The sequence below is a fragment of the Monodon monoceros genome, unplaced genomic scaffold (assembly GCF_005190385.1).
Source record: "Monodon monoceros isolate NGI ecotype Baffin Bay Population unplaced genomic scaffold, NGI_Narwhal_1 Super_Scaffold_21, whole genome shotgun sequence".
NCBI classification, from domain to species: domain Eukaryota; kingdom Metazoa; phylum Chordata; class Mammalia; order Artiodactyla; family Monodontidae; genus Monodon; species Monodon monoceros.
Window position 1 is genome coordinate 36,011,939 of NW_021703778.1, and position 23,594 is coordinate 36,035,532.

Genomic DNA, 23,594 nt, shown 5'->3' on the forward strand with positions numbered 1-23,594 from the left:
TGGTGTCAGTATCAGGGTAAAGGTGGCCTCACAGAATGAGTTTGGGAGTGTTCCTTCCTCTGCAATGTTTTGGAATAGTTTCAGAAGGACAGGTGTTAACTCTCATCTATATGTTGGATAGAATTCACCTGTGAAGCCATCTGGTCCTGGACTTCCGTTTGTTGGGAGTTTTTTAATCACAGTTTCAATTTCAGTACGTGTGATTGCTCTGTTCATATTTTCTATTTCTTCCTGGTTCTGTCTGGGAAGGTTGTACCTTTCTAAGAATTTGTCCGTTTCTTCTAGGTTGTCCAGTTTCGTGGCATATGATTGCCTGGAGTAGTCTCTTATGATCCTTTGTATTTCTGTGTTGTCAGTTGTAACTTCTTTTTCATTTCTAATTTTATCAATTTGAGCCCTCTCCCTTTTTTTCTTGATGAGTTTTATCAAGAAAAAGGTTTATCAATTTTGTTTATCTTTTCACAGAACCAGCTTTTAGTGTCATTGATTTTTTTCTGTTTTCTTCATTTCTATTTCATTTATTTCTGCTCTGATCTTTGTGATTTCTTTCCCTCTACTAACTTTGGGTTTTGCTTGTTCTTCTTTCTCTAGTTGCTTTAGGCGTAAGCTTAGGTTGTTTACTTGAGATTTTTTTCTTGTTTCCTGAGGTAAGATTGTATACCTATAAAATTCCCTCTTAGAACTTCTTTAGCTACGTCCCATAGGTTCTGGATTGTCATGCTTTCGTTTTCATTGGTCTCTAGGTATTTTTTGATTTCCTCTTTGATCTCATCAGTGATCCACTGGTTGTTTACTAACATATTGTTTGGCCTCCATGTGTTTGTGTTTTTTAGTTTTTATTTCTTGTAGTTGATTTCTAATCTTATATAGCCTTGTGGTTGGAAAAGATGCTTGATATGATTTCAGTTTTCTTAAATTTACTGAGGCTTGCTCTATAGCCCAGCATGTGATCTATCCTGGAGAATTTCCATGTGCACTTGAGAAGAATGGGTATTCTGCTGCTTTTGGATGGAATGCTCTGTAAATATCGATTAAGTCCATCTGCTCTAATGTGTCATTTAAGGCCTGTGTTTCCTTACTGATTTTCTGTCTGGATAATCTGTCCAGTGATGTAAGTGGGGTGTTAAAGTCCCTCACTATTATTGTGTTACTGTTGATTTCTCCTGTTACGGCTGTTAGCAGTTTGTGGCTTTTTGTCTTTGGATGTTGAATATCTTTTTTGGTAGGTTCCAGTCTTTTTTTGTTGATGGTTGTTAAGCAGTCAGTTGTGATTTTTGTGTTTTCATAAGAGAAGATGCACTCAAGTCCTTTCTACTCCACCATCTTGTCTCCTCTAATTTTTTTCTACTGTCTGTTTTCTATTTCCTCATGTTTTGCTCTTATATTTATTATTTCTTTCTTACTTACTTTGGGTCTACTTTGTCTTCTTTTTCTAGTTTCTTAAAGAGAAATCTAAGTCATTAACTTTAGGGCTTTTTCTCTAATTATAAATGTCCCTTCTGATCACTGTTAGTTGCATCCCACAATTTTAATATATACTTTTATTAACATTTAATTCTATATATTTTCTAATTTCCTTTATCTGACCTATGGATTATATAGGAATGTGTTGTCAATTTCTGAATATTCGGTGTTTACCTGGATACCTTACTGTTACTGATTTAATTCCACCGCGGCTGGAGAACATATTCTGTATGATTTCAATTATTTTATCCTCTACAATGCAGTGTTATAATTTGTGCTTAAAATAGTTCTATGTATTTAGAGAAATTAAAAGGAGGAAAAAATCTTTTATAGTTACCCAGCTGTTTACCATTCTTTAAAGTGTTTTGTATTTTTATTTAGTTATAATTGACATACAACACTATATTAGTTTCAGGTGTACAACATAATGATTCAATATTTGCATATATTGCAAAATGATCACCATAATAAACCTAGTTAACATCTGTCACCATGTATAGTTACAGAATTTTCTTCTGGTAATAACAACTTTTAACATCTACTCTCTTAGCAACCTTCAAATATGCAGTACTGTATTAACTACAGTTGCCATGTTGTACATTATAACCCCATGACTTATTTACTTCATAACTAGGAGTTTGTACCCTTTTGACTCCCTTCACCAATTCTGCACCCCAACTCACTCATCTGGCAACCACCAATCTGTTCTCTGTAAGATTCCACATATAAGTAAGATCATATGGTATCTGTCTTTTTCGCTTAGCATAAACCCCTTAAGGTCCATCCATGTTGTCAAAAGTGGCAAGAGTTCATTCTCTTTTAACGGCTAAATACTGCGTGTGTGTGTGTGTGTGTGTGTGTGTGTGTGTGTGTGTGTATACACACACACATCTTCTTACCCACTGACCCATCAGTAGATGTTTAGGTTGTTTCCAACTTGGCTATTGTAAATAATGCTGCAATGAACATGGGGGTGTGTACAGCTTTTGGGGTTCGTGTTTTTGTCTTCTTTGGATAAATACCCAGAAGTAGAATCGCTGGATTATAGGGTAGTTCTATTTTTAATTTTTTGAGGAACCTCTGTACTGGCTGCACCAATTTACATTCCCACCGACAATGCGTAAGGACTCTCTTTTCTCCACGTCCTTGACAACACTTGTTATTTCTTATCTTTTTGATAATAGCCATTCTGACAGATACGAGGTGATATTTCATTGTGGTTTTGCTAGTTACCGTTTTTGGTGCTTTTCATTCCTTCCTAAAGATCCAAGTTTATATCTAGTATCATTTCCTTTCAGCCTTAAGAACTTCCTTTAGCATTTCTTACATTGCACGTTTACTGGTGATGAATTCTGTTAGCTTTTCCTTGTCTCACAATGTGTTTCTTTTGCCTTCATTCTTGAAGGATATTTTCACTGGATACAGAATTCCAGGGTGACAGTTTTCTCCTAACAGCATTTTAAAGACGTTGTTCCACAGTGTCTTCTGGCCTTCATAGTTTCTGACATGAATTTATAAAAGATGAGAATCACTGTTCTCTTTATAAGTAATCTATCATCTTTCTCTGGGTGGTTTCAAAATTTCTTCTGTATCTTTGGCTTGTAGCTGCTTGACTGTGACGTGCCTGGGCATGGGTTAGGAGTTGTTGGGTTTCTTAAATCTGTATGCATGCATCTTTCACTAAATTTGGAAAAATTTTAGCCACTATATTTTCTAATTTTTTTTCTGCCTCACAAGAAATTTTTCCTACCCAGAGAGACTATGAAGGGCAGACAACAGTGTAATTAACATCTGTAAAGTACTATTAGGAGAAAACGTCAAATATCCAGTGAAAATATCTGGCAAGAATGAAGGCAAAATAAAATACATTTTCAGACAAGGGAAAACTAATAGAATTATAACCAGTAAGCCTGTAATACAGGCAATGTTCTTCAAGGACATAATTGCATTTAGAACTCTACTTCCTAGTTTTAAGTCCATTACTTCTTACGGTCTTTATGGTGTTTCTCTCTCTTTTACTTAAGGAATTAAGAAGCTGCATCTTACCTGAGAAAAATATTCTTCTGAGATACGTGCGGCCCACTCAATGCACTGCTCCAGGGGTCGGCAGGGATTGGACACGTCAGCACACTTAATCAGCATTCGTTTGATCAGACTGCGGTTGTCTGGAGTTCTGAGCATAGTGATTATGGCTTCTTGATTTTTATCAGTTTCCTAAAACGTGAGTGGAATTCAAAGCAATCAAAATGGGGCCCCAGGTGCCAAGCTGGTTTACTCCTGTGGTCCCACTGCAACCACACTAAGGCACTGCCCAGGATCTACAAGTTAGGATCTCACAAAACAGTGCTGAGGATACTCTGCGGATTGAGCTTGGCCCCTTACTCGACAAACGGGAAAACCAAGGCCTAGTGAGATTCCAGCAGGACCCAGAAGTAGAGGGTAGCGCTGGAGGTTGGCATGTCTGCCTTTCCTCTTCTTTTTGGCTCTTCCTCTCACTCTGTTTCTCACAGTTACCTTTTCTTTCTGTTCTGTTATGTCTATCATGCTCCCTTGGTAAGCACTCAAAAGACTGGCTTTATCTTTTATTATATTCACTGAAAAACAGAGTGAACTGAAAAATAAAAGATTTCTCTGCCCTCATAACAAAGCATCTTACAGTCCACCAGGGGCTCTGCTTCTCACACGCCACTCTCCAGTCACCTAGCTCTGTGAGAGGTGTGATCTTGGGAACTAGCTGTCCATGTACCAAGGCTGTGTCAGATACAGTGATACGTCCTCAACACTGCCCTAACATTTTATGGTGTACAGAGGACTTAGTCATTCTCTTTTGGTCTGCGCTCACAAAAAGGTCCTGTGGTAGGCATGAAAATCAGTATTATTTACTATTACATTTTACAGATGAGAACCCTGGGACTCTGAGAGGTGAAGAAACTTATCCAAAGCTACCCAGCTGAGCCAGGATAAGAACCTAAGTTCTACCTTTAGTCCTGGATTCTGTCTATTCACAGTACCACATGCTATCCGATTCACGAGGAGCCCCTCTGGATATGGAATCTCAATCCAGGGTGTGAGGGACTCTCTGCTTACTGGCCCCCTGAGGCAAATTCAGATTGGAAGAGGGAGTACTGGGGCAAAGAACATGGTAAAAGGCATGAGCAAGCATCTCCTCGTTCTGATCCTGTGCCCATCGGGCAACTTTCCAGAGGAGTCAGTCATGTGATTTCTGTGAGTAGTCACAGTAGTCTAAGAAGGCCTGATGATCCTATCTCAGTGGGGACAGATCTACCATCAAGATGGGTAGGAGGCATCCCGAGCCTAGGCTGCCTAGTCTCCTGGAGAGCGCCAGAGTGGACACTGGGAGTGTCCTCAGTAGTTCTCCTTGTTTCCCACTGCCAACCAGGTTTGTGCTGACCCTTCTCTCTTCAGGTGTGTGACTACACTGACTACAGTACTTGCCAGCTGGAAACTATTTTCTTTCATGATACTTTGTCCCTGCTCTGACCCGCTGGATACTGATTTCCAGTCTCTCAGAAGTAACTCCAAGTACCGACAAAAGAGATGAGAAACGTTGACTGTCAAGTGGAATGGAAGACTCGGCTAAGTCTAGGAACTTCCCAGAATAGATGGAGGAAACCCAAGTCTACGAGGTATGTGGCTTCTTTCTGTGGGAATGGGGTCAGCCAGGAGCAGTAGCCCAGGCAGTAACCAGCCCTCTCCAGGATGGCAGGGCATGAGTCAGTGAGAGGCTGGTGTGGGTGCCTCTGCTCTGCAAGTCCTTGGGAAGGGAGTGAGGTCAAAGGCAGACTGACAAACTGGAGAACAGGGAAGGGTGAGGGGAGCAGAGTTCTCAACAGGTTTCCAATCAGGTGAAACAGGAACAAGGGTGAAGGGTAATAAGCTAGAAAGCCAGAGATAGTCAAAAGCCATGGCCTAACACATGAGTTGCAGAAGTAGAGTTAGAATTCAAGGAGCTGTCATCCTAGCCTGAGGATAAGTCATCCCTGTGCGTGGTGACAGGCGCTGGGGAGGAGGAATGTGGAAAAGGCTGTGAGCTGATGCCGAGATGTTCAGTGCACGTGGGGTGGTAGGGCAGGCACGTGGGCCTCAAAGGAAGAGGGTTCATGAGAAGAGCATGTTCTCTAGGTGCTGCTCTCACCATGAATCTAGTATAACAGATACCATCTATTCAGTGCCTACCTTGTGCCATGCCCATCAGTCCTATGCCTTGAGACCCGTTATACCCATTCTACAGACAAGGAAGTGGTGAAGGAGAACTAGGATGAGAACTCAGACTGGGCTGCTTCCTCAGCCGTGGTCTCCTGCCTGGGGAAAGGGTTAATGTTCTCCTTGCCAGGAAGTTGTTCTGGGCTCCATGCCTCAAATCCAAAAATGAGGAGCAACGATAATATCACCCTTGTGGGCCAAATACAGAATCCTTCCCAACCCCACCCTCCTCTGACACAGACCAACAGAGGACAGCTGCTGCTACCACAGAATATGCGCGGCAGGGCGTGGCTGGTGAGAGACCTCATGGGCTCCAACGGACCCCAAAATGCACAAGAAGAGGGGAAGGGGGCAACTGTTGAGAAAGGGCTCAGGAATGGCCCACCCATCTAAAGGCAGTTTATCTAAAACCTGACCCTCCCTTCAGAGTTTTCATATCTATTTTTGTATATCCTATTTTTTTTTCCTTCCAAGTTTTTGTACTTTCACTTTTTAACCAATGGAAATTAAATTCAGTGAGCCCAATGGTGGTAATGATAACACTCATGATATCCCAGGCCCATGCTTCCCCACAACACGTAGGGATAAGGGCCCCAAACAGGCTCCCTCTGCAACCAGCTCGCTTACCCCATCTTCCTCTAATGCTGCCAAGGGCTTGTTGATGCTGTTGACAAATTTGTTGACGTGCTCAAAGTGCTTTGTCATTTCTGTGGCTAAGACCATGTCGATAATGCTCTGGCGCAGCATCCGGTAGTCATTCCTGTTTCAGACAACAAACGAGAGAGGCTGCTGCCGATTACTGATCCAGACCAGACAGATGTTCCTGAAAACAAGCTATTATCTAGGACACATGTCCACTGTGGCTAAAATTCTAATGCACTGGAAGTCAGTGGCAGGGCATACTTTAAAAGAATGTGGAAGTTAAAGGTTTTACTGCCTAGATTGCTGTTAGCAAGGGGAACCTGAACAGAAGTTCAAATCAGAAGCTTATGGGTAAGACTATAGACACAATGTTCATGGTGTTGTCGTTCTGAAGTAAAAAGCACATAGTTCTTAAGATAAAAAAAGATGGAATGCAGCAGGGGTGACCAAAGCCAGCTCTCTGAATGAAGACAGCTCTCTGAATGAAGACGGAGGTCTGGGTTATGAAGAATGTACCCTACACAGAGGAACCTTGAGACCCAATAATTCTAGTGCCCAGAAACGTAGAGGGCAGACCTTCTGAAAGCTGAGGGAATCACAGGGCATACTTGATTACCTCTTCCTCCAGCCCTTGTTTTTATTTAATTGCTTTAAAATTTTTATTTTTTGAGGATGGAAATGATATAATTAAAAATTCAAAAGGTACATAAACTGCAATCTCCATTCAGCCCCAGCTGCCCTGCTCTTTTCCCTGGAGACAACCAAAGTTATCAGGGTCTTGTGAATTCTTCCAGAGGTAACTGATATATACACAGGCAACTATGAGTAAAACCAACTTTAAGTCCACATATGAAATTCTAAAACATGGCAAAAGGGAGTTATTTTTTAAATCCCTTAAAAGTTTAAAAGCCTTCCTTAAAAATCCAAATTGGTAAGTGTTCCTCATGACAGATCACTTCTTCCACCTAACAGTTATCAGGCCCCACACTAGACACTGAGGGCACAGTGAGGAAGAGAAGACATATGACACTGTGATCTTACAGCACTTAACAGTCAAACCAGAATCAGGCAAACGAAGGAACCTGGGACTGAATAATTAACGTGAGGGGTCAGGGAAGGCTTCCGCAAGGAAGTGACGTGTGAACAGAGACGACGACGAGACGTCTGCTGGGCAGAGTGGAGTCTTCCAGGCAGAGATGTAAGGTGACAGCTTCTCTGGGTCTCTCGAGGTGTCTGCCTTATACTTTGTCGTCTTGGAATGTCAAGACACAAAGGAACTGAACCTTGAAAACATCGTGCTAAGTGAAAGAAGCCAGACACAAAAGACACATATTGGGGAGGCTTCCATTTATATGAAATGTGCAGAACTGGCAAATCTATGGAGAGGGAAAGTAGACCTAGAGCTGTGGGAGTTGAGGGGGGAATGGGGAGAGACTGCCAGTGAGCTCGAGGTTCTTTTGCGGGGTGATGGAAATGTTCTAAGTTTCGACTGTAGTGATGGTCACACAACGCTGAGTAGAAGAAAAACCACTGTACACTTTAGACGGGTGAACTGTAGAGTACGTGAATTATATCTTAATAAAATTGTTTTTTAAAAAAAGAGAGAGGAAACATACTTTCCAACTCGTGGCTCTTACCTCTCCATGTTTTTAAAGATGTTGCACTTATCATCACCAGTGGTCAGCTGGAAGGCCAAGGCCGCGTGGTGTCTCTCGAGCACAGCAGTGTCGTTATACAGAATGGCCAGCTCACTCCCAGCATTGCACAGGAAGGAGTTGGTTCTCCCGGGGTGGTCCAGGTCATGGACAGTGGCTGCAATGAGGGCAGTGACCTCATCAAGTGGATCTAAAGTTTGCTGAAAACAAGAGATCATTTAAAAATTGGGGCAAGGCATTGAAAGCAAGGTAGCCTTCTGGGTAGTAGTTTTCTTTCTGCCCTATTACTTTAAGGTAAGGATATTTCGGATTTCTGAGAAAAGCATAATGTTGAGCAAACTCAGTTTTCCCATCTCCACTCAGACACAGTTTCATCTTTGCATGTTTATTAGGAAACATTATCTGATTCTCAGTCTCACACAAGTTAAGGACTTACCAAGACACAGGGTGTCCTCAACAGACAGGAGTCACCTCCTCAGAAAGTCTGTCTCTAGACCCATCACAAAAAAAGGCCTTTAGTCTGAGATATTGACTTAGACCAACATAAACTAGTATTACTGAATAAAAGAGAGAAATAATTTTTTAAGTTATGCATCTCGTACATTAACTGGGGATTGGTCTATAGTTTTCTCCCCCCTTCTGCTGCTACCTTTGTCAGGTTGATTTCAGGGTTTTGTGACTCTGTAAGATGATCTGGACGTTTTCCATCTTTTTCAAGACTTTGAAACGGTTTATGTAACATGGAAAAATTCCTTAAAGGGCTGAAGAACTCACCTGTCCATCTGGGTCAGGAGCCAGGTTTTGAAGAAATTAGTTGAGAGTTTAAAAACAACTCCCATGGTACTGACCTCTCTTGGTTTTCTACTTCCAGCATTAATTTGATTTAAAACTCTTAAGTACACAAGTGTATGGTACTTTCTTCCATTAATCTCCATTTCAAATGAGTGTATTTCTGTGTTTACTGTGTTTCTGATTAGTTTGGCTAGAACTTAACTCTCTTGGTGTTTCAAAGAATCATTCTGGATTACCACTTTGCTCTTCCCATTTTACAGGTTTTGATACATAGGCTTCTCATTTTGTTGTTTTCTACACTGTTATTTTTGGCTTTATTTCCTTGCTTATCCCTAAATTGTTTGAAGTATTTTCTCATTGGTAGTGACTGACATTTTTTATTTAACTTTTAGTTATTAAATTCTAGTCTTTGTTGTGGTTAGAAAATACAGACTATGAAATTTTGAAGTTTATCAAGACAGTAATTGTGTCCTAGTATAAGATCATTTTTGGAAATATTCTACAAACACTTGAAAACAAGGTGTATATCTAATAAATCAGTCTTGTAAAATTTATTTAAATTGAAATTCAACAGTTTTATCTTTAAATGGGTGAATTTTATGATGTGAATTATATCAATAAATGCTATTAAAAATTAATAAGTTAGCTTTCTGAATATATGTTTGTATGTTATCTATAGAGGAGTTCAAAATCAATAAATTGCAGCAAAAGTTAGGTTGTCTTTATATGCTGAACCATATTGACACAGACCTCTCTCCTCTGCCATTTGTCTTCATGCTTTATAAAAACAGCCCTCTCTCTGGACTCTTATTATGCCTACAGTCTGTTGTTATTAAAACAACAACAACAACAACAACAACAGCAAAACCCGAAAAACCAAACTAGAGGGAAAGAGAAAGAGCAAATGAGAGACCCAGCTCTGAGAAGATAGGATTTCAGGGTGGGGAGTGACTCAACATGTCCACGTGCTGGAATCATCCCCGCACGCTGCTCTCCTCCCTACAACTAACTAGTCTCAGGTACAGATGAGGCAGTGGGACCGGGATGCACTGGCCCTCACTCTGCTGACTGCCAGGGCTGGTCCTGGCCACCATGTGGCCTTCCTCAGTTGCCAGGACATCAGGCAGTGATGCCTCGCTGTCTTGCTGTCTCATTCCTCACGACGCCCTGTTTCCTTAGGTACAAAACCAACAGTTTGATTCATCTGCTCTCAAGTATACAATACTTCTGAAAGTGAAATGGCCACGCACTAGAGCTCCCTGGACCCTCTGTGCCATTTTATGATGGATGCTGAAGGAAATAATACAAATACTTTGGCAAATCAGTGAAGGTCTAGTCGCTGCTTCGAAAATTTCCCCAATGAAATAACTGACAACGTGAAAAGGCTCTCTAAGGAAGCTTGGTTTGGGAGTGGGCAGTGAGTAACATTCCCTGAATGGAACCTTTCTCCCGTGACGCCCTCCTTACTGGGGCCTACTCCCATCCCCCTATGGCCTCAAAGCTGGAGCTAAAGCTGCTACATGGCCCCCAGGCAGACCCTGGGCCAGTTGTGAATGGCCACCAGTAGGTGCCAGTGGCCACTGCACCTGATGCTAGGAGCCTCGCCCTTCCTCCCCTGCGCCGACGAGATGGAGCAGGACAGGCACTGGGCTACGAAAGGAGCCTTGCCGTCCAAATGGAGTGGACAGTACAATCAGGAGGGTGCCCAGGAGGGTGTGGGGACACAGAGGAGGGTGCCCCAGGGAGGGCTTCCCAGAGGAATGAAGGCTGGTGTTGATTCCTGAAGGGCAGGGGGAGATGTGAGGGAAGCCGGCACCAGCAAAGGGAACGGCATGTCAAGGGCAGGAGCATTAGAATCTGAAGTGGTTCAGCACAGCCCAAACATGGCCTGTGTGTTGCGAGCGGTGCACACCATCTGTGGGGTTTAAAGCTTAAATCCTGTGGGAGACGGGAGGCTGCTCCTGGGACCCATATGGTCAGAGCGAGTTCCCTAGGAGGCCGGGTAGCCAGGAGTTCTCGTTTGGCACCATCTAGACGACAAATGACGGGGCCCTCACCGGGACGGTGGCAGGGGCGTTGCGAGGAGAAGACGATTCTGAGAACACTTAGGGGTTGTAGTCCGCAAGGTCAGATGACCTACCAGGTGCCGGGGGCTGGAGGAGAGGAGAGAACTGAAGATGACCCCAGGCTTCTGACATGGGTATCTGCCTGGATGATGGGACTCTGGGCCAGGCAGGTGACCCTGCGTGGGAGCAGTGCTGGGCAAAGATGATGAACTTGGTCTCAAACCCCGCTGACTCTGAGGGATGCGGGGGGCCCTAAAGGGGCCATATCCAACCTTGCCTGCAGGGTCAGAGTAAGACCCCTCAGAAAAACAGCCTTCTCCTGTTCTTGCTGGCCTCCTCCCCGGAGAACGAACCCTGCTCCTTATTCTTCCAGGAATGGCTGGGGTCATGTCATGAATTCATTATCAACTCCCCAGAGCCACAGCGTGGCCTCCTGCCTGACTTCTCCTGTGGCCGCCCCTTTCCCGGGCCAGGCTGCACCCGTGCCGGGCCCTCCTGAGCAGTCACACTGCACAGCAGCCCGCCCCACTGCTCCTGCCTGTTAAGCGTGGAGCACAAACACAGCTCACCTTTATCCTCTCCTTGCAGAGAAAATAGGCAGTGGCGTGAAGCACATCGGCAGAATGTGTAGAATTGTGGTAGGGGTTAGAAGCATGATAATTGGCTTCGATAATTTGCAACCACGATCTCAGCGTTGTCTCAGAGCATTTTAAGACTTCACAGACTCCAAAGCGAGCAAATATTTTGAGACCAAGATAAATCAAAGGCCTACAGAGAAAAACATCCACAGTGTTAAAACAAAGCAAAGAAACAGGCAAAGTGTTGGATCTATTCAGATGCAACAAGCAAACCCGAGCCAGACTTCAGAGAGTGTGCAGGGCAGCAAAGTGGAGCCTGTGCAGGTGGCACGCGGGTGGTGCTCTGTTGCCCTCTCTCCTGGTAGCCAATGCCAACCTTTGGGTGGAGCCCAGCTCCAATTCTGGGAGCATTCACCTGGTGCTCCCCACTGGCTGGGGCGAGGTTTGTTCACCCTGCCCTTCCTGATGCAGACTCCTACTGACACTAGTAGAGTCTTCAAATCAACATGCTGCCAGGCTAAACCTGTTCCACCTTAAACCCTATCCTCTCCTTTGGACCTGCTGGACCTATGTCATTGGCCAGATGTCCTGTGTGGGAGAAAACAACAGTTCGTGATGACAGCCTATGAGCCAGAGGCTGTCACATGTCATGTGATGGTCTCGACAATCTGGAAGTGGGTGTTACAGTATGAGGAGGTTTCCCCAGAGAAGGTGACGCACTGGCCAGCAAATCAGGCCCTTCCTTGAGAAGTCACCTTCATCCAGCACCTGGCCTTTGCTTGGAAGATCAAGAAACTTGGCTCTGCTGAAGCAGTATCCAGAGACGGTCGGGCTCACAGGACTTGAACAGACCTGCCTTGTCCCAGGTTCACACGAATACAACGTACCAGTATGTAAACCAGGTACCCAAAGCTCTGTTTGCCACGGGAATGTTCTTTTCTACAGTCCTTGGCTGTGTGGAGTACCTGGACGCAGAATGTTTTAGAGGGTCGACTCACTGTGAGCATATGAGCCAAGGGTAGGGGCTGGCTTGGGGACCGTCACCCAGACTGGGATGAGACCTGACGAGTTATCCCACGGCCAGCAGAGCACCCCTCTCCTGCAGTGGCCTTCTGTCTTCCAGGGTCCGGACCTCACCCTCCTGAAGGTTAACGCTGGCTGGCAGCAGGCCTGGACACCCTTTCCTGTGTGCCAAGCCAACCACACGCCTTTGGTTGGCTGTTCTTCTCCAGCAAGGTACAAAACTGAAGGTAAAATCCTAATCCCACCCTACTCTCGGTGACCACATTCAGATCAGGATGGCTGGAGTTTGGGGTGTCCCCATGCCTGTCACCAACACAGCAACCAAGATCTGGGGACAGCTCTTATCAATGTGTACGTTTGTGTATCTCTAATTTCTAGTTCTAGGCTCTGAGTGGGGCTCTTTGCTGCTATCTCAACGTACCACTACCTACAGGAGAAATTAATAACCATATTTTACAGAAAAAGAAACCTCTGCTACTTGGAGAGGTTAAATCACTTGCTCAATTTCACGCTTGCTCTCTCTGCGGAAGTCACCGCCCGGCAGACTCCTCTTGGCTTCTCACTGATCCCCTCGTTGAGGCCTAGGCCCTGGTGACTCAGGGCACCTGCTGCCCTGCTGCGCTTTCCTGAGCCTCCTCCCTGACCAGGGACTGGCTCTGTGCAGAAACCATACTCCTGGGGTGGCTTTCTCCACACCGGCCCTTGGAATCAAGCGCTCTGTCTGCCGAGCTCCACGTGGACTCACCTTTTATGAGTGGCAGCCTCCAGTTCAAAAATATCAAAGTCCCAGGATTCCTCATTTTCCATGGCCTGAGTTATCTGTGATGGGATGTCGTGAAGGGAGGTGGGGGTGATCACACTGCTGGAAGCCTGTTGAAGGTCTGCAAAGTGATGTGATTCGGAGAACAAAATTAAGAGGCTTTACAGCATTAACTGTTCCATAGGGAGAACAGTTATGCTTCAGGGGACGGTTGCTTTGTTTCTCATTTTTGATGATACACCAAAAAACTTCTTACTGATAAAAAAAAAATTATCTTAAAACTTTTACCTGAAAAAATTATTTTCATCACTTAAGCGTGGCTATAATAGTAATAGTGGTCCAAAAAACTAAAAAGGAGAAACTTACTTTTTGTTGAAAGAACATACTCATTCCTGGATGGTCTTCGAAAAACGTCCTGATAAAAATCAAGGAAACAAGAGAAAGGGAAGTCACAGCTATTCTGTACTCCTTGAAAACCCCAGGACAGCGGGCCCCAGAGGACGCTGCGGGCAGCCCTCTCCATCAGTGCGTGCCGAGGCTTCCCTGTGGTCACCTCTGCAGCCAACCCCGAGCTCAGTCACTCACCCAGGGGCACACAGCCTGACGCTGCAAGGACCTGCTCAACTCAGGGGCAGGGGCATCACCAGGACGGCGAGCTCGGGAGACTCCCCAGAGCCCAGCGTCCTGCTGGCACTCAGGACCGGATGACGCCCCTCTGCCCTCAACCCTTTCCCCCCATTTCCTGCCACCCTCCTCAACGCTCGTGGATACCAGCCTTCCTCAGGAAAACTAGATTCTTCCCTGCTCTCCAAGCACCCTTGCTCCACCCCCGAGCCCCGGAGCGGCCCCTCTCCTCAGCCCTGCAGTGCTTTCTCTCCCCATGCTGCCTCTCTTCACCCCTCACCCCCGGGGCACTATCCCACCCCGCCCCTCATCCTTTCTCCCCACCCCCTCACCTACAGGCTGGAGGAGGCTCTGTCTCAAACAGACAAGACCACAACTAGACATCATCATCGCTGGGAACCCTCTACCCATCTGATTTTTGCTTAAAACCTTATTTTTATGAAATCAAGTGACTTTAGAAAGCAGGAATTAGGAGGGGGGATGAATTTTTACTTCTGAATTTTGTCACCAAGACAAAAAAGGTGACCGACGGCAATGGAATGATCTGTTTTCCACCAAGTTGTTCTTCCCCTGTAAGGCCTCTGTACTAGATGGGGTGGAGGAGGCATCTAGACCCCTCAAGAGCCCATGGTATAAAGCCTCCTTCTAATGAAATGGTTCCAAGGCCTTCTTTCCCATGAAGTCACCAAATCTGTATAGGATGCTCTAGAGGGAAACCACGCCCCATTCACTGGTGCCTTTTTTTTTTTTTTTTTTTTTTTTGGGTTGGGGGTGGCGCCATGCTGTGCGGCTTGTGGGAATCTTAGTTCCTGGACCAGGGATCGAACCCATGCCCTCTGCAACGGAAGCACGGAGTGCTAACCACTGGACCACCAGGGAAGTCCCCCTGGTGCCTCTTTAGACATATACAGTCATCCGGTTTTGTAATATGGTATGAAATATTTCATAAATTTTTCTTGTCTGCCTGTTTTCAAAATCTTAAAACTAGCTAGCTGTCTAGAATGTGCTCCTCCCTTCTCTGCTTCAAGCTGAGGTCCCCCTGGGCTGTAGGCAGCAGGTGGGTGATGGCTCGGCCAGAGGGCAGCAATGGAGGGTTTAGGGCTTGACTGAGCCCCACACACAAAGAGCGCTGTGTAGGCCAGCACGTAAACAAATAACCTCTGAGAAAACAAATGACAACAGCGGGATCTAGCCAGCAGCCTGGTCAAATATACTTACAGACATTAAGCCCCCAACAAGGTCGATGGCATGAGGATCATCGTCCTTAGCATCGAATTGTGGGGAATATAATTCAGTGGTTCTTAGAATTTCCAGCACACGATCTAAGGCTTCTGTCACAGGCATGGGACTGCTTTCCTGGGCAGCACTGATGATATTGATTGCCTATAATACGGAAAGAAAAAGACCTGAGTTTCATAATCTTAAAGACAATGGGAAAGCAATCCAGAGAGTCAGGCTGGCAGTAGGGCTCAACGCTGACTTAAGGCTAGTTAAAGTGCTCATGTCACACATCTTCTCTCTTCAGACGAGGCAGCTCCATACAACTAGGAGAGCATCGTTATTGTTGTGGGTCCCTTGGTGGTTCTTCTTGCTGAAAACAATCAACCAGGAGAACAAGGGACTTCTATGCTCAATGGAGATGGACCACAAACTGTTTCACCTTGGTGATGGGCGCCTCGATCTTCATGGAATGTATCCGGGCCGTGGAGGAGCGTCGTCTCTGGCTGGAAACTGTGGAGAGATCACGTGATACAGAAATCAGGGTGTTCACAGCCTTGGGTACCTGTCTCCCTTCCCGCCCCAGGCCCCACCCAGCGTGCTCAGCTGCACAATGAAGGGGTAGGACCAGAACTACCTGGTCGCTGAGCTTCCTTCCCATCCTAACAAGCCTGGGATTCTGGCATCACCAACTCTGCTTCCTTCAGCTCTAGGCACTAGGATGCACGTGCGCCCACAGACTGAAGTTCTAAGGTCACAGGCCAGAGAGAAAACAGAGGAAACAATCTAGCAAGTCAGGGCCAAACAGTTAGCCTCTTTCTGTGTTTCTAACAATAAGGCTTTATAATTATTCAGCTTGCTGCTCTCCAGGAGTGAAAATGTTCTGAAAGACAATGCCACAGAGGCTCCTTGTTTCATATATGGCGGGAGCAATAAATACAACTCAGTTAACTGAAATACATGAATTTCTGGTTCAATTTTTCAAGACATCCTTTGGTGCTTTCCACTGTTCTGCTCAATCTAGACAGGTTAGGTAAATATCTTAAGTGAGGCAGGCAGCAAATCTTAGACTCTAAAGTTTGTCAATTTTTTTGTTGCTCCTGTCAAGATCCAGTTCCTTTGGGGTGGGGAGAAGCCTGGGCAGTGAACTGGCAGGAAAACACATTCACATAGTGTTCTGTGTCTCTCCCTGAAAGCCCCACTGTCAGGCCAAATGCTGTTTACCAAAGGTCTTAAAGGACCACAGACTGCTCCACCGCCTGATGCGTCAGCCTTATTTTACCAAACTGGGGCCCAAGGAGAAACAACCAAGATTAACCAACTCAGGGGCTCTCAAATGCTCTAAATTTCAGAGACCAACAAAACTCCTTAAATCTAATTTTGGTGATCAGCCCATGGTTGCCGTCTTTCCATTTTACCCAACGAGGTCATTAAACCAAAAATAAAAACCACTATTCTATCACTATGTCATAAAAAGACTTGTTCTCATTTAAAAATATAATGAAAGTGACATATAAAGACCAAACAATAGTGTGAATGCAATAAAGTAAGAAAAAGAAATAAAAGGTATAAAGATTGTCATGACTGTGTATGCAGAAAGTGAAAGAGTCTACAAACGCTACTCTTATAATCAATAAGCTAGTTTATCAAGGTTACTGGGTACAAGGTCAATACATAAAAAATTCAATTATATTTCTATATACTAGCAACAAACAATTGGAAACTGAAATAAATAAACACCATTATGACAGCATCATAAAAATCAATATTTAGGAATAAATCTAATGGAAAGATATGTAAGATTTATACACTGAAAATGCAAAACACTGCTGAGAAAAAATAAAAGGCAACCTAAATAAAGACAAAGAGCATGTTTACGTTTTGAAAGACTCAGTGTTACCGAGATTTCAATTTTCCCCAAATTGTTCTATAGATTTAAGACACTCCCAGATAAACTCCCAAGAAGCTGTTTGTGTGTAAACTAACAAGCTGACTCTAAATGTTATATGGAAATGCAAAGGACCTAGAATAGCCAAGATAATCTTGAAGAACTTTATACTACCAGATATCAATACTTACCATATGACTGTAGTAATCGATCGTGTTATCAGTGCAAGCAAGGACTAACAGAACAATGAAATAGAGTCCAGAAACAGGCCATATATTTACAGTCAACTGGTTTACAATAATGATACTACTGCAAAAGATGGTTTTTCAACATGGTGATGGGCCAGCTGGGTTTCCCAGTAAGGGGGGGGGGGGATATTAATCTTTGATCTCTACCTTCACTAGATGTAAAAATTAATTTGAAATGGATCACAGACCCCAAGTGAAAGCAATAAAGCTTCTAGAAGAAAACATGGGGGAATATTCTTCATAACCTTGGGATAGAGAAAGATTTCTTAAACAGGACACAAAAAAGCACTAGCTATAACAGAAAACACTGACAAAATGAACTTTAAGATTCATTAAGAACCTCTGTTCATTAAAAGACCATTAAGAGAGTGAAAAAGCCATTCACAGACTAAGAACAGTATATTTGGAATACTTATATCCATATCTAGAACATAAAAAGAATTCCTACAAACCAACAAGAAAAAGATAAACAACCCAGTGATAAAAATGGGCAAAAGGGGCTTCCCTGGTGGCGCAGTGGTTGAGAGTCCGCCTGCCGATGCAGGGGACACGGGTTCGTGGCCCGGTCCGGGACGATCCCACATGCCGCGGAGCGGCCGGGCCCGTGAGCCATGGCCGCTGAGCCTGCGCGTCCGGAGCCTGTGCTCTGCAGCAGGAGAGGCCACAACAGTGAGAGGCCCACATACCGCAAAAAAAAAAAAAAAAAGGGCAAAATATTTGAACATTCACGTCACAAAAGAGGATATCCAATGGCCAGTAAGCATATGAAAGGGCTGCTCAACCTCATTAGTCATCAGGAAAATTAAAGTTAAAACCACATCCAGTAGAATAGCTAGAGTTTAGAACACTGGTATAACCAAGTGTGGGAGGATGCAGAGCAACTGGAACTCTCATAGGTTAGTGATGGTACATGGTACAACCCACACTGGAGAATTGTTTGCAGCTGCACAAAGGCCAGGCAATTCCACTCCTAGGTAGGAGATGAACACACATGTCCACACACAAAAAAAATACTTGCAGAAAAATATTCACAGCAGCCTTACTCTGAACAGCCCCAAAGTGGAACGGTGAACACAAAGGGCCATTAATAACAGAATGGATACGCAAATTGTGGCACAGTCATACAGTGGAGTACTACCAAGCTATAAAGAAGAACGGTAGCACCTAGCAACAAGGATGAATCTCAAGAACACTAAAATGAGTGAAAGATGCCAGACACACAGACAGTGCACACTATACGACTCCATTTCCATGAAGCGCAAGAAGAGGCCAAATTAACTTATGGTGCAAGAAATCAGTGGATGCCTCTGTGTGGTGAAATATGTGCGCGAGTGCAGGCCTGCACGTGTGTATTTTCTGTATCTATTTTGGGCTGGGTGGTTACAGTCTATACAGTTCAATGTACAGAACTGTCAAAACCTATTGAACTCAACACTTAATATGAATTGTATTATATGTAAATTATAAGTCAATTAAAAAGAACAGTGGTTAAAACCCACAAACATTAAAAGTGTTTTAACTCTCAAAAATACAGAAATGGACAAAGTAATCCAAAGGATGAACAGAAGTCAGAGTGTGGCGGCAAAGAGAGTTTGGGGCACGAGTGACCTCGCCTCTGCTCTGCTGTGCCCGAGGGCCGTGACCATGAGGGCCACAGTGAGGACGGTGACAGCTGCTGCCACGACCCTGGCCAGGCACCACGCTCACTCATTCCATCCTTACGTGGTCCTCTGTGGACAGCATAATGATCCCCATATGATGATGAGGAAATGGAAGCACAAAGGTCTACCCCCAAGGTTGCACAGAAAGTAGCTGAAGCTGGGACCTGAATCAAAGCAATGCTGAGGCCGAAGTCCATACTCTTCCCTGTAACACCACTTTGCTCCCTGCCCTTGCAGCAGGGGTGGGATCCGTTTCGTCTTTTCAGTGCAAGGGACACACGGCATATTTTCCGGTCCTCACGACCAACCCATGAGAGAAGTGAGGCACTGGATCTCCACTGTAACATCTGCAAGGTTTTCGCTGTTTATCTAGTAACAGTCAGCTCCCTACTGCTTCCCAGTTCATCTCTGAGTCAAAGAAAGTACACAGCTAGCAGTAATATTTGCCTCCACACTATCTATAGATAATTTTCATTGCATTTTTAAAACTTCTAGATCACTCAGGCCACATATCTACATAACCGTTAAAAAATTATATATTCCACTTAGAACTTAAATACTATTTGCTTATGAAAAGTCTTTCACATCCCCAAATGCAGCTCACTTACGTCCCCACCAAAAGGTAAGCTTCCACGGCAAATTGCAACCCACAATGGAATATATCACTGAGAACTTCCAAATGCATTACTCATACAATTACAACAGATAAACTGACATCTGCTGTTACAGTTTAGAAAATCAAACTAGAGGACTTCCCTGGGGGTGCAGTGGTTAAGAATCCGCCTGCCAATGCAGGGGACATGGGTTCGATCCCTGGTCTGGGAAGATCCCACATGCCGCAAAGCAACTAAGCCCGTGCGCCACAACTACTAAGCCTGCGCTCTACAGTCCTCGCGCCACAACTACTGAAGGCCCGGTGTGCCTAGAGCCCGTGCTCCACAACAAAAGAAGCCACTGCAATGAGAAGCCCGCACACCGCAACGCAGAGTAGCCCCCACTCGCTGCAACCAGAGAAAAGCCCATGCAGAGCAACGAAGACCCAACTCAGCCAAAAATAAATAAATAAATAAATAATTTAAAAAAAAAAAGAAAATCAACTAGAGAACAGACGGTAAAATGTATCTTTTTCTTTTTCTTTATTCCCCGACTCCATCAAAAGGGTCAGAATGGAACCCACTGGCAAAGGAGCTGGGGGTGAGGGAGAAATGGACACAGACTGCTAGAGGGTCCCCTTCCCTCTCCTGAGCTGGAGGGGGGGCAGTGACCCAGACATCAGACTGGGGAGGGAGTGTCACACGTCTCCATGGGTTCAACACTCACAGGACCATGCTTTCTCCTCGTCTTTGTCACCTACCTTTGCTTGTTCGAGAGGCAGCAGTTCTGACATCTAGTGAGCTTTTCCTCCTGTCGTTATGTTTGCCTGACTGGTGATCTGTGGAAACAATTAAATTATAAATTACCTCTGCAAAGGGATTTTAACAACACATTAGGAAACTTACCAATATAAAAGTTTTAAGAAACAAAATTTAAGCATTAGAATACCATTTAGGAAGCCACAAAAATCAACGGAGTGCACAGAGATGAAGGCTGTGAACAATTACGTTTTAAGGGAGGCTGACTTTCTCAAAATGTCCCACCTGGTACAGTCATAAAGTAGTGCTTTTCAGTTTCCAGATTATGTAATCGCAGAGTCCCACGATGCAAAAACTAGCAGAAATGAACTCAAGAGAATTTCACCTATTATATTTCTACGTAATCGAATAAAGTGGTGGGAAAATTTTGATCTCCATCCACCCTTGCCCCAAAGGAAAAAAAAAAAAAAAAATCTTTTTTTGTATTTCTTTCTACAGTACAAGCTCTAAAATGTCCCCGGGAAGAATGTGCCTCTCTTTGGGAGGGCAGTACAGGAGCACTAGTCCGGGGTGTACTTCTCTGCCCCCTCTTCCCGTGGATGGCGCCACTGCATTTCGAGGCCCAAACGGGGCTTGTCTTTGACTCCTCTCTCCCTCACTCCACGCCAATCAATGACAAGGCAAAGCTGACCTTCCTTCTCGTGCCCTCCTCTGTGCACCTGCCGCCTGTCACACGTGGTGGCAAGCCTCTCCAACCTGTCCCCATTTCACAGACGAGGCAACTGGGAGCCGCTGTGCAGACGAGTGAGCACACAGCTGGCGCTCGAGCTCAGCTCTCCGCACCTGCAGCTTCTTCCGTCTTCTCTGCCTTCTCCCGGCTTCCTCATCTGGATTCCTGCTCACAAACAGGGTCCAAAGGCAGGCCCTTGGTACTCCTCCCCACCATCCGGAACCTTCTCCACTTGCTATCTGCTACCTTCTCTTCCATGTGGGCACTGGCAGTGACCTTGTCAAGGTCACTGATGACCTCCCTGTTGCTATACCTGAAGGACACCGTTCAGTTCTTACCTGACTTGTGCTCCTAGACACAACTGATCATGCTTCCTGGAGACTCCTGGTTTGCACAAGTCCAACGCTGGCTTTCCTCGCATCTCTTATTGTTCCTTCCTAGTTTCCATCACGATTCATTCTCTCTTCCTCAGCACCCCCGGTGTTCCCAAAGGTTCGGTCCTCTTAGCCCTCCCTCTCAGACAACGCCATCTCCTCAGGAGACCTCATCCTTTTCTACAGCTTTTCCTAATTCCTGTGTTGCTGTCTTAATCCCAGGCCTTTCTCCTGAGCTCCAGACTTACATCTTAACTGGCCACTCGTCACCTCCATCTGGACACCCTCAGGAATCTCACACGAGCTCACTACCCCAATGAACTCCGTATCTTCTCCTAAGTCACTGCTTCTCCCAGGCTGCTGAACGCCATCTACCTTTTTGCTTAAGTTGGAGACGAGTCATCCATGACTCCTCCTTGTTCCTTGCCCTCAAGTGGTCAGATAAATCTATGGATTCGACCTCCTAAATACCTCTTCAGTCTACCCCTGTTCTGTCCCTGTCCTGGCTCAGACAGACACCTGTCATCCACCTCTGGATTATAATGACAGCCTCCCCTCACTGGTCCTACCGGCCCCAACTTTGCCCCCTTCGACCCATTCTCCATAGGCAGCCAAGTGATCCTTCTGAAACAAAAATCTGATCAGATCACTCTCCCAATTAAAACATTTTAATGGTTCATCACTGTTTTTAGGATCAGATTTAAATTCCCCAGTGTGGCACCCAGAGTCCTGTGATATCTGGACCTCCTCTCTCCAGCCATCACGAACTATTTATGATGTGCTAGTTCACCTCCCAAACCTCTCTGCCTTGGTGCAAACTGCTTACCCCCACCTAGGAACGCACCCCTCCCCTGACGCCTCCTTCACCTGGTTAACTCTCGATCCTCTTTGAAGATGCAGGTAAGATGCGGCTCAGGTATCATCACCTCTGGGGAATCCTGCCCTAATGCCTCACCCCCAACATTGCTGGTAACCACCTGCTTTACTGACTTGACTGACTTCCTCACCAGCTGTGAATGACACGAGGGCACTCAACAAACATTTACTGGGCACCTAACACGTGTCAGGCTCTAAGCCAGGCGCTAGGGGTGTGAAGATGAATATGGTAGGGTCCATGCCCTCAAAGGGGATAGTCCGGAGGGCAACAAACACGGGTGAACTAAGAGTGACAGGCGTGATGCTGGGGAGCAAAAGGAGCCCCAGGAGGAAGGGGCAGGTCTCCTCTGGGAGGGGGGCAGAGAGGAGATGAGCCATGTTTTGCAGCTGGAGGCCGGCAGAGGAGGAAGGCACTTCCTGGAGGAGGACGCTGCCTGCGCAGACGGGGCAGAGCTGGCTGGAGGGAAGCAAGGAGCAACGTGTCCCAAGGCCGGGGCTGTGGCAGGTGTGGAGGGAGGCGAAGCAGGCTTGAACTTCTACTCAGCGTTTACGTGACTCCCCTAAGGCAAGACCAGACCTTCCTGTGACCGCCGTGTTCAGCCCGCTTCTCTTCCTCTGTCTGAGTCCCTGCAGAGCTCTGCAGCTGGTTCTTAAGGTACCTCCACCTGCTGGGCTGCTGCTCCTGCAGGGAGGGCCGAGGGGCTCACGGCAGGGTGACCTTGACCTCTCAACCAGCCCGCAGCCTGAAGGAGCCCGCGCACAGGTCCTCCTGCCTCGAGAGGGCTCCACGCCCACGACTGACCCGAGACCTGAGGCAGCCGCGCACCGCAGGAGAGGGAACGCTCAACAGGCCTCGGCCGCCGAGCCAGCTCGGGCTCAGCACCGCCCGCGACTTCACGTGTCTGCGCTCAGCTTCCTGTTCCAGAAAACTGCGATCCTTCGCACTGCCCGTCTTTTTAGGAGAGGAAGGTTAGCAGGGTTTCCTTGGCCTGCTGGGCAAATCCAGGAGACCCTGGAGAAGCCGTGAGGAGCAGGAACCATCCCGCAGCCCCGCGAACGGGCAGCCTCCATCCCAACACCAACACCGTGCTTCCCCCGGGGGGAGGAAGCTGAGAACCAGGTTTCTTGCACGACTTGCCCCAAAGTCACTCTGCTGGGAACAGACTTTCAGAGAACTTTCTCAGACACTCTCAACCGTCCAAGCCTTTGAGGAGGGCCTGCCCTGCACCGGGACACCCCGTCCCCCCGCCTCGGGGGTCTCACCGACCCCACACTGCCAAGCCTCCAGCCGCTGCCCAACCGCGGGCTCCCTGCGGCGTCGCACACGGGGAGCTCCCTCCTCCTGCGCCCGAGAAAGCTCACTTTCTCCAGGTCCAGAGTAACACTCCTTTCAGGTCTGCCCAGCCCCCGCCCTGGCAG

The 23,594-nt window shown here is 46.0% G+C and overlaps 1 protein-coding gene across 1 annotated transcript in view; it reads right to left on the reverse strand.

Moving 5' to 3' along the window:
• The window catches only part of PDE8A (phosphodiesterase 8A), a 100,444-nt gene that overhangs the window by 15,929 nt on the left and 60,921 nt on the right, over window positions 1–23,594 (reverse strand). The window contains exons 12-20 of the mRNA XM_029238033.1: window positions 20,198–20,275; window positions 15,489–15,559; window positions 15,047–15,211; window positions 13,571–13,619; window positions 13,190–13,325; window positions 11,413–11,611; window positions 7,968–8,185; window positions 6,316–6,448; window positions 3,511–3,678 (exon numbers count right to left, since the gene is read on the reverse strand). Of these exons, the coding sequence (XP_029093866.1) occupies window positions 3,511–3,678; window positions 6,316–6,448; window positions 7,968–8,185; window positions 11,413–11,611; window positions 13,190–13,325; window positions 13,571–13,619; window positions 15,047–15,211; window positions 15,489–15,559; window positions 20,198–20,275 (1,217 nt within the window). The remainder of the gene's footprint in view (window positions 1–3,510; window positions 3,679–6,315; window positions 6,449–7,967; window positions 8,186–11,412; window positions 11,612–13,189; window positions 13,326–13,570; window positions 13,620–15,046; window positions 15,212–15,488; window positions 15,560–20,197; window positions 20,276–23,594) is intronic.